Source organism: Haplochromis burtoni, unplaced genomic scaffold, assembly GCF_018398535.1.
Source record: "Haplochromis burtoni strain Fernald_Lab_line unplaced genomic scaffold, NCSU_Asbu1 Contig_594, whole genome shotgun sequence".
Classification (NCBI taxonomy): domain Eukaryota; kingdom Metazoa; phylum Chordata; class Actinopteri; order Cichliformes; family Cichlidae; genus Haplochromis; species Haplochromis burtoni.
Genome location: NW_024582955.1, coordinates 121,880 through 133,216, shown reverse-complemented (window position 1 = coordinate 133,216; position 11,337 = coordinate 121,880). Strand labels below are relative to the sequence as shown.

General features: G+C 45.7%; 1 protein-coding gene across 1 annotated transcript in view; it reads left to right on the top strand.

Moving 5' to 3' along the window:
- The first annotated feature begins 134 nt into the window (after positions 1–134).
- asah2 (N-acylsphingosine amidohydrolase 2) overlaps positions 135–11,337 on the top strand; it is a 13,476-nt gene continuing 2,273 nt past the window's right edge. The window contains 17 exon segments of the mRNA XM_042214607.1: positions 135–756; positions 1,338–1,486; positions 2,530–2,618; positions 3,694–3,837; positions 4,505–4,678; positions 4,894–5,021; positions 5,283–5,360; positions 5,444–5,564; positions 6,533–6,637; positions 6,639–6,659; positions 6,802–6,888; positions 7,178–7,282; positions 7,633–7,714; positions 7,800–7,915; positions 8,264–8,358; positions 8,464–8,503; positions 9,636–9,734. Of these exon segments, the coding sequence (XP_042070541.1) occupies positions 1,357–1,486; positions 2,530–2,618; positions 3,694–3,837; positions 4,505–4,678; positions 4,894–5,021; positions 5,283–5,360; positions 5,444–5,564; positions 6,533–6,637; positions 6,639–6,659; positions 6,802–6,888; positions 7,178–7,282; positions 7,633–7,714; positions 7,800–7,915; positions 8,264–8,358; positions 8,464–8,503; positions 9,636–9,734 (1,614 nt within the window). The 5' untranslated portion in view covers positions 135–756; positions 1,338–1,356.

Genomic DNA, 11,337 nt, shown 5'->3' with positions numbered 1-11,337 from the left:
TTATGTATCTTCAGTAAACCATACAGACTTGGTGTAGACTCCCCTGGGTACAGCCTGTGCTATGAGGTCCGGTCAATAGCCTTGTCTCATTCTGCTTCAGATGGTCTATCAGCCTCTTCCTGTATATAATAGATATATGTTAGCTCCCTTGCAGTGTAAGGCTCGAGTAGTACCCCAGCTGTTATTACACGAGGAGCAGAAATGTGCTTTATTGAAAAATATTTGAGGTTCCATCTGCTGGGCCGCATTAGACCTTTGGCAGGTCAGATGTGGGCTCCTGGCCCCATGTTGGACACCCTGTTATTTGAGGAGCTCACTGTGATGTTGTCACGTTTATCTTTACATGAGCTTCAGCTGCTTCTAGCTATGACGGGATTAGGACTGAGGCGTGTTACCTCATGGCTCCCTGCTGCACCGGGTTCTGGTTCTGAGATCACTCAGGGTTCTGCAGAAGACCGTCTGTCCTACGAGCAGGTGAGCGATCCTCGAGCCGAGAGAAGTTCAACGGCTGTTTTCGAGGTGCTGAGAGATCAAACTCAAAGTATCAGTCTGATAACAGGTGGAACAAATTTATTGTCTTATTACCATCGAGGTTGTTTTTATCTGGAATCGCCGATCAGCATCTGTGATTTACCTTTGTGCTAACCTTTGGAGCTTTTTACCTGCAGACTCGTGTTTATCAGAGAGATAAGAGCCGAGCTGCTCTGAGCTGTCAGACTGTCAGAACAGACACTTTCTCAGAAGCTCCAACTCCAGGTGAGTCGTGTCTTTATGCTCGTCTCTCGTCTCGCGCCTGAATGTGAGCGTTTGTCAGACGTGAGCTTGACGGACGTGAGCTTGACGGAGACTCAGAGACGGTCACCTGCTTTAAAAGATAACAATCATTTTCATCTGCAACAAATAAATCAAAGAAATCATATAAAGTTTCCTTCCATGTGTAGCTGGAAACATTTGTGAACTCTTCTATATTTCCCCAAAAAGCAGAAAAAAAGAAACAAAGTAAACAAACAGAAGGAAAATTGATTGATTGATTGATTTAATGTGCAAAATGATCCGAAGTGTCTGATCTGTGAAACCTCGCTGCTGGTTTCTACTCGTGGACGGACTCTGGCTGTCTGACCTTTAATGGAAAAACCTGATGAAGGTCTGAGGCAGATTTCTGGAGTCTGGTCTTTAGCCTGATGAGCATCAACCGCTCTGAAGTCATCAGACAGACGGATTGTTGTTCCCATGATTCATTTCTTCAAACATGTTGAGAAGATCCGACTCTGAAATTCTTCTTCTTGTATTATCGTGTTTTTGATGATATGAAGCTCTGAAAGCTGAAATCATTTCAGTGTGTTTCCTACAGACAGAATGGGAAGCAGGAAGTCGCTGTGCTGTGGGTTTTCAGCTCTGGAAGTGACGCTCGGCGTCATCTTCGTCGTTATGACCGGCGTGTGCATCTCGCTGGTTGTACTGTACGTTACCAGGGAAACGCACGCAGGTGAGAAACCGCTCGATAAAACCTCAGACGTTCATGCTGTCGTGTACTCGGAGCTTTGTCGACTTTGTTCCGACAGCGTGTTTGGAGGACGGACGTCCTTGGTTCTGGTCGTCCGTTTGTCTGTTAGCAGTCTAGCGTCCTCAGTTTTCAAGATAAAATGTTAAAATTTTGTGTGATGGTAGATACCAACAACAGCTCGAGCTGATTTCACTGTGGTGAGATTGAGTCAAGGTCAAAGGTCACAGCAAATATGAAAAATAGTAAAAACTGTGTTACCCACAATCTTTTAAGAATTGTCTTCAATCTTCACAACAACGGTCCTGGGGACACGAGTGCCCACGCTGGTGAAACATTTGACCTTCATTGTTAGTGTCGAAGGTCAAAACTGACCTGGAAAAACCTTGAGAACCATATGGAGTCAATGTCGTATGAAAGGGCGTTGAGAGAGCTGACCAGCACTTTTTATTGTTTTGATATGACATCATAATCGCACACTGCATGAATATATCTTAAAACCTCAAGTTTGTGCAGTTTATAGAAGCCAAAGATAAAATGCACCATTTTAGTCACAAGGTCACAGGTCAAAGGTTAGGGTCAGGTCAGGGCGGAGCTGTCCTCTGAGTGCTTGTTAATGCTAATAAACATAACAGTTAATAGGAAACTTTGTTCGTGCATAAATGTCTGTTTTATGTTTCATCAGCTATGATTCAAATTTCAGGAGCAAAAAACATTTGCAGGAAAAACTGACCATCCAATGGCTCGACACGCCCGACCAACTGTTACTATGGGGACGATCCTAAACACCCATGTTTACAGATCGGCACCTTTAAGAGCGCCACATGAACACAGATGTGCCTTTTACTTCCTGATTGAGCTTCTGCTTTTATGTGATTGGTCAGATTCAGTGATTTGTGGCACAAACTGCTGTCTGATTATAAAACACTGAATCAGGTTCATTCTCAGTGTTGTCACAGCAGATCTAAAGCATGAAAATATTACCAACATCTGAGGTCGTAATGAATTCAAATCTGTCGTCCTGTCAGATCCAGAGACTCCGCCCCCTCAGCACACACCTTACCTGATCGGCGTGGGCCGAGCCGACTGCACCGGACCGCCGGCTGATGTCCCTATGGTCGGTACCACAAACTCACTCATGCTGCCTTCAGGGACTCGTGCTGCGTTTAACATGAAGTCACCCATATGTGCACAGAACTGTGCAAAAGTCTTGAGCCACAGCTCAGTTCTTTATGCTTTGCTTCTACAGAGGCAGACCCTGTGGTTATTTTTAAAGTGCTGTTGAGCAACAGTTCTCCGGGCTCCTGCAGGTGGGTCACAGCAGTTCTCTGGAGTTCTTCTTCAGAACTTCAGAGAACAGCTGGGGAAGTAACAGTTAGCCAAGTTACTGTTCATTTTTTTCCACGTTAACAATATACGAGCACAACTTCTCGTTCACACATCTGAAGAGACGATCTCAGTGTCAGCACACATCCAGCTGGTGGCGCTCATAGTCAGTAGTTGCTGCTGCCTCTGCAAGCCGCTTTGCAGCCCACCTCCACCCGATCTCTGCCATTTAAACTATTTCTGATTCCAGCAGCATCAGAGCTGCTCACTGGAAGCTACACCCGGGACCTTCACAACTGAATGACAGTCCTCAACTGCAACCAACCACAGGCGATGGGAATTGGGCGGATCCAGCCGTAAACATTTCGGAACTTCCTGTCAAGCAGACCCAGAACTTTGACATGTAAATGAGTGCAGATGAAAACAGCAGCAGAGGACCTGCAGAGAACAAACTCCAAAGTCTGCCGCTCCGGTTCGACTGGGTGTGCTTGGACTGATAATCTTTATGGTCTAAGTGCCGAACGCTGAGCGGTCATAAAAACATTAGTGAATAGGAACATATAGAGCCTGTTGGAAGCAGCAGGATTATCGTCTCTAAAACCTTGTCTGTAGTCTGGGTTCTGGCATGAAACACGTCCTATAGCCAGCATGACTTACATCGTCGTAGAAGGGAAAGACACACATTCTCACACTCTGTGTGAGAATGTGTGTGTGTTCAGGTACCACAGTCACATTTGTGTGAACGTCTGTGATCCTGCAGACGCGAGCTGCCCACTCACACTTTAACAGGAACATAAACAACTGTGAACTCACTGTGAAACTTCATTAATCTCACCTGCTGAGAAGGTTTTAATGTGTGTGTTTAGATGGGCTATGCAAACCCTCAGCAGACGGCTGCAGGCATACACACCCGTTTGTACAGCAGAGCCTTCATCGTCGATGACGGCAAGCGCAGGGTGGTGTTCGTCACGGCAGACATAGGAATGGTTTCACAGAGGCTCCGACTCGAGGTGACCACACACACACACACACACACACACACACACACACACACACACACACACACACACACACACACACCCTCTATTCAAAGTTTTACTTTCTGGGCTGAAGCGGGTCTCCTCAGCAGATCATCTGCCTCCACCTCCTCCTATGCCAGCATCCTCCTCTCTCTCACCCACCGTCTGAATGTCCTCCTTCACTACATCCATCTCCTCTGAGGTCTTCCTCTCCTCATCCTGCCTCCATCCTCCACCCTCCCTCCTCTGCACGTGCTCAGACCATGTCAGCCTCTCTGACTCTGAGCGGTCCCTCTGATGGACTTCTTCTTTATGACCGGCATGTTTATCAGAGATTTTACACTGAATCTCTTCCTGATACAATCTTTCCCATTTATCTGGGTCTGGGATCAGCGCTGGGAGCCCCCGCCCCTGCTGGGTGTTACCTCAGCTAACCTCACGCTGTAGTTTCACCGCTGTTCTTATTGTTCTCAAGGATGATGCATCGACATCATCAGAGAGTCTTAAAGGTCTCACAAATGTGTGGAGACATTATCCTCTGATCGCTGCTGTGTGTGCTTGACTTGTACATCTGTCTTTGTGGGGACCAATGTGTCTCATGTTAGAGGTCTTCACAAAGCACACAAAGCAGTACGTGTGTGTGTGTGTGTGTGTGCAGGTTCTGCAGGCACTGCAGGTGAAGTACGGGGATCTATACCGGCAGGACAACGTTGTTCTGAGTGGGACTCACACTCACTGTGGACTCGGTGGATATTTCCAGTACACGCTGTTCATGATCACAGGCGGTTACATGAAGGCTGCCATCGAGCCGTTGGTCAACGGCATTGTTAAGGTGTGTGTGTGTTTTTTGATGAACCACAGTAAACTCCCACACATTCCTATGTGTTCCTAATCAGTTCTTATTCTTCTACCTAGCAAAGACACACTGGGTAGTTCAGGGGGATGGAGAATGCACTTTTACATGATTACTTTTATTAGAAATGTTTATCTGTCAGGGTAAGGTCGTACCGATGAACTGTGTACTCATAATTGAAACCCTGATTCCAGAGTATAGACATAGCCCACAATAACATGAAGCCCGGCAGGATCTACAGGAACAGAGGAGAGCTGGACGACAGCAGCCTGAACAGAAGTCCTCACTCGTACCTGAACAACCCCGAGGAGGAGAGGCGCAGGTAGATAATAATGAATGATTTATCGGTTTGTTTCTATCAGTACATCCCTGCAGCTCTGCTGTCGCTTCTATAGATCAGCTCCACAGCATAAGGAGAGCCGTTCTAGGCTTTACAGCCTGAAGGCATGTTCTCCTCTGTAAAGCTCAAAGCTTCGTAAACTCTCACAGAGACAGGCTGCTGGAAACATCTGCAGATATTCACCTGCACTGCTGCCACACGATTGGCTGATTTGATCAGGTGTTCGTGTTATTGATCTTTCAGGTATAAGTGGAACACCGACAAACAGGTGCTGGTGCTGAAGTTCACCGATCAGGATGGAGACGGCATCGGTATGATCAGGTACAAACGCACACAGCACTCCTTCAATAATGCTGCCATCGTTTGTTACCATCATTATTCTTACTGAGCTTTGCTGCTGACAGCTGGTTTGCTGTCCACGCGGTGAGCATGAACTACACCAACCGCATGGTGAGCAGCGACAACATGGGCTACGCCTCCTACCTGTTGGAGCAGGACAAGAACCCCGGAGGGCTACCTGGACAGGTAATCTGAAGAGGTTGCATCTGTCATGGTCCTGGGCCATGTTGGCCCAGTGTTCTTAGTTTTCTTGTATGTTTGTATTCTGTTCCTTATTTAGGCCATGTTTTCTGAGTTGCCCTGTTGTGTTGTTCCCTAAGTGTTTTCCCTTCATGGCTTTTACCCCCTGTGTGCCCCTCTGTGTATCTGTGAGCCTTCGTCTCTCCTTATGTTTTATTCCATGTTTCCCCTGCCCGTTATGTCTAAGTTCTCCCCGTGCTCTCTCCCCCCTGTGTGCCCTCTCTGTATTTATGAGCCCTCGTCTCCCTTTGTGGTTGTTTCATGTTTCCCCAGCCCGTTATGTCTGTGCTCTCTCTCCTCCTGTCTGAACCTCTGTGCACTTCCTGTTTACCTTGTGACTCTCACGCCTGTACATGTCATGTTCAGTTCACCCCGCCCTGTCTCGTTATGATTATCAGTGTCACCTGTGTTCCCCGTGTGTTCCCACTTTCCTCGTTAACCCTCTGTGTATTTCTGTCTGCGTCTCCCTCTGTTCGGCGTCGCGTTCTCCCTCATGTTGTGTGTTATTCTCCCCGTGGTTCGGTTCCTTGTACATCTCATGCTTTAGTTTTCCCAGTTTTAGTTTATTTTGTATTGCTTCTCGTGGCCAGCAATAAAGCTGTGTTTTTTGAGTTTATCCCCGTGTCTGTGAATCTGCATCTTGGGTCCTTCTCCTGCCTGCCACACAACGAATCATGACAGCATCAAAGCCCGACCACAGTCTCAGAGTTTGTGATTTTTACATAAACTCAGTAAAAACCAGAAACCAGAAGATGAAACAAGCAAATTATTTTTTGCATTTTTGGTCATTTTGGTAACAAATTTTTTTTTTTTTTTTTTTTTTTTTGTTTTTGTGTTTGTGTGTGTGTGTGTGTGTGTGTGTGTGTGTGTGTGTGTGTGTGTGTGTGTGTGTGTGTGTGTGTGTGTGTGTGTGTCTCGGTCGTGTCGTTGCTGGTCTCCGGCCCAGTCCCCTTACGTCATCTCCGAACACCAGAGGACCGTACTGTGTGAACACTGGGCTGCCCTGTGACTACCTGACCAAGCTCCTGTCCCGTAGGAGGGGTAAATACACACACACACACACAGACACAGACACAACACACACACACACACACACACACACACACACACACAGACACACACACAGACTCACTAAGATAGTTAATAAATTGCTGAAGGAAACCGATAAATGTGTGTCTGCCAGACTACAATGTGTCTGGCGTCCGGACCTGGAGAAGACATGTTTGAGAGCACTCGGATCATCGGACACAACGTCTACCTGAAAGCCAAGGTACGTGTGCCTCGTTTCAGAAAACAACACAGCGTCACGTAATGATAAAAAAATCTGACAAGCTTTGTGCTTGTATTCACTGCCATATCGGGACGTGTGTCGGTTAGGAGCTTTGCGGGGACTCACTGCTTATGGGGACAAAAGTCAGACCCTCACAAAGATTCATTGTTTCTCTGTCTTGACTTTGTCTTTGCTTCATGAATGTTCCTTTAAACCTGAAAGGAATTCCATTAGCATCCCCACGAGTGACAAAGTCACGACTGTGTGCTTGTTGCGCTGCCCCCTGCAGGAGCTGTATGCAAATGCAGTCGAGGAGGTGACCGGCTTTATTCATCATGCTCATCAGTGGGTCAACATGACTGATGTCACTGTTCAGATCAATGAGACACACACGGTCAGCACACACACACACACACACACACACACACACACACACACACACACACACACACACAGATTAAGAAATTTAGATTAGAAATTTTATTCACAATAATTAAAATTTGATGTCATGTTTCCCAGGAACAAATTTTTAATCGTTTCTTCATTCATTCATTTTACAGACATGTTTTCTCTTGTTCTGCGATGTGTGGGACAAACAGCAGCTCCTAACAGATAACTCAGCTTCTTTTAATGTGTTAGTTTCTTTTTAATGTGAACACAGGGTAAAAACGCCTCACAGAGAAAAGCTGTGGCAGCACGTTCCTGCTTCTGTTTCACATAGAAGCTACGCTGTCTGTGTTTCAGGCGAGCACATGTAAACCAGCTCTGGGTCACAGCTTTGCAGCAGGAACAACAGATGGAGGCGGAGGCCTGAACTTCACCCAAGGTGATTCTGTCCCTCAGCTCACATTGGGCTGCAAGCCTGCGGAGACGGGCTGTGATAACCTGACTGCGTATCTCTGTGCATGTAGGCGCTGTGGAAGGAGACCCCTTCTGGGATGGGATCAGAGACGCTTTGCTTGGCCCACCGTCCAATCAGACGAAGGAATGTCATCATCCCAAACCAATCCTGTTCAGCACAGGGGAGGTGAGGCGAGGCTCACACGTACAAAATACAGTCTGTGATGAACATGGATCCAACATTTATGCTATCGCGTCAGACAACGACCCACAGTCAGTGCATCACTACAGTCTGACACTAACACAGGTTATGATGCTTCATCCAGCTCCCCACAGGCTTGACTTTAAGTTTCAGGAAAGAACCTGGACTGTAAATCTGGACTGTGAGGTCCAACTAGCTCAAACCCTAAAAGAAAGTTGGGCTTAAAGAGAACAGGGCTCAGAACAAATCTACTAGAAGCAGGTAAAACCTGAGAGGTGGATTGAATAAAATAAAACGGGTAAAGAGGCTGTCGTGGTGTGTTTGTCTGTGCAGATGAACTGGCCTCTGCCCTGGCATCCTCAGATCGTCGACGTTCAGATGATCACCATCGGCTCTGTGGCTGTCGTAGCTGTTCCTGGAGAAATGACGTAACGACGTTTTACCGACAGCTGTTAATGCAGCCAATGATAACACAGCTGCTTATAACACAGTAATAACACTCTGCTGCATATATGTGTGTTTTTCTTCAACAGCACCATGTCAGGGCGGAGGTTACGAGAAGCTATCAAAGGGGTGAGAAACGACACATCAACGCTTCATATGAAAACAGTTCTTATTACCGAATCTTCACAGGTCACATCACTATGTTGTTACAGTGTTGGTGAAGTTACTTGAAAAAAGTAATCAGTAACTAATTAGTTTAGCGAGTTTCTCTGTGAGTTTCCCATTACGTTGTTGCGCACTCGGTGCTTACTTACTGATTACCTATTTTCAAAAGTAATTAGTTACTTAGTTACTTTTTAAAAACACGATTTACAACCTGAAGAGGTGATAAAGCGATAGATCTTTCAGCCCAATTCTACTTTTTCTGCATAATCCATCATACAAAATGTAATCAAATGGAAAAGTCTCTTTTTTTAAAACTTGTTTTATTAGTTTTAATCTTTTAACTTTATGCATCAAGCAAACATTTAATTATCTGCAACATTCTCTGACTGGAAGAAATTAGTTTAACATTTAAACCTATTTTCTGCACATTCCAGCACATAAAATAAAATATTTTTGTGTTTACACTCAGTCTTTCAAATAGATGCAAGTAAAACACAGCAGAAAATAAATAAAGTCAAAGACTCAGCGGTCCTGTTGCTCTATTTTCACCTGTAAAGCAGGAGTGGGGAGGCGGAGGGTTACCCTGGTGCAGGTGTGCCGCGGTCAGTGGAAGAATCCGCGAGTTTCTCTGTGAGTTTCCCATTACGTCGTAGCTACTCGGTGCTTGTTGGAAGTTTAGGGGTTTTTTCGCTGTAAAAAGAAGTTTTCTTCCCACGCACAGCGGACACTCATGTTTTTGTCACTTTTTATGGAATCAAACTCAAAGTAAGGTCAGTACTTCCACGCTTTAAACGCTGCACGCTCATACTCTCTCTGCACTCGATATGTGATCCATTGTTGATCTGCACACAGCTGTTGTCACGAACGTCGCACTCGCTTACGTCACTGTCGTGAGACATTCTCGCAAAAAAATCACGGTTTTAGTAACGCAGTAACGCAGCGTTCCTACGGGAAAGTAACGGTAATCTAATTACCGTTTTTGCAATAGTAATCCCTTACTTTACTCGTTACTTGAAAAAAGTAATCAGATTACAGTAACGCTGCCCATCTCGGATTATAACTGTGTGTTTACTGTGTTGTTGTTACTGTGAGCCAGGAGCTGGAGTCAGAGGGAACTCTAAAGGACATGGAGGTGGTGATTGCCGGCCTCAGTAACGTGTACACTCATTACATCACCACCTATGAAGAGTACCAGGTACACATCTGCTGAACTTCATAGTTGTAGTTTTTAGAGTCATTTGCTAAATTGTAAAATCCAAATCAGTGTTTAAATAAGATCAACTGGACATAAAACAGTCAGATTTGGAGAAAGTACTCAGTTACTTAAATGAAATATCAGAGTAAAATTAGTAAGACGGTGGAAAGCAAACCTGTGTAAATGATTACAAACTTTTAAAGGTGTCCCTGTGGTGGTTACACTGTTCCTGTGATGCCAAAAGATTATCATCACATCTAAACATGAGTTTCATAGCAGGGAGGGAAGTAACGATTATTTTCATTCTTCATTAATCTGTTCGTAGATTTTTAATCAATTGTCTAATTAATAGACACAGACAACCATTCACACCTATGGGCAGTTTCTATTTAACCTGTCCCCACAAACTGCATGTCTTTGGACTGTGAGAGGAAGCCGGAGTACCTGAAGAGAAACCCACTCAAACACGGGGAGAACATGCAAACTCCACACAGAATGAGCCTGGCCTGCCCGTGGAATTCAACTCAGGACCTTCTTGCTGTGAGGCAACAGTGCTAACCAGCCTCCCGGACAGCTGCAGCAACAATTGGTTTGCATAACCAAAGAATTTCTGCAAAAACTGTCAGAAGCCATCTCAGGGAAGCTCATCCGCATGCTCATGGTCCTCATCGGGGTCCGGACCTGACTGCAGTTCGTCATCGTAACCGACTCGAGTGTCGCTCTCATTCGATGGCGTCTGGCACATTGGAGAGGTGTCCTGTTCACAGATGATTTTACTGCTCAGGGCAGATGGCAGACAGCTTGTGTTGCCTCGTGTGGATGAGCGGTCTGCTGACGTCAACGTTGTGGATTGAGTGTCCCGTGGTGGCGGTGGATCCTGAGGACCATTGTTGTGACATTTATCCGTGACCATCACCTCATGTTACAGCGTGATAATGCACGGCCCCATATTGCCAGGATCTGGACATCTGGAAGCTGAAAACATCCCAGTTCTTGCATGGCCGGCATACTCACCCATTGAGCATGTTTGGGGCGCTCAGCGTATACGACAGCGAGTTCCAGTTCCTGCCAATATTCAGCAACTTTGCACAAGTGTTGAAGAGGAGTGGACCCACAGCCCACAATCAACAACCCGATCAACTCCATGCCCATTGCACACCTTTTGCCTCACGCAGGCAGCACATCTCCATTAGATGTGTTGCCTGCGTGAGGCAAATGGAGGCCACACCAGATGCTGACTGGTTTTGCTACATCTGTGTGATCAAACTGCATATTTCAGAGTGGCCTGTTATTGTGGGCAGTCTCAGGCACACCTGTGCAATATTCATGCTGTCTAATCAGCGCCTTGACACACCTGTGAGGAGGGATGGATGATCTCAGCAAAGGAGAAGTTCTCACTCACACAGATTTAGACAGATTTGTGAACAACATTTGAGAGTCATGGCTCCTTTGTGTTTGTAGAAAATGTTTCAGATCTTTGAGTTCAGCTCATGAAAAATGGGAGCAAAAACAAAAGTGCTGTTTATATTTTTGTTCAGTGTATATGTGTGTGTGTGTGCGTTACCACACAGTGCATATGTGTATATATATATATATATATATA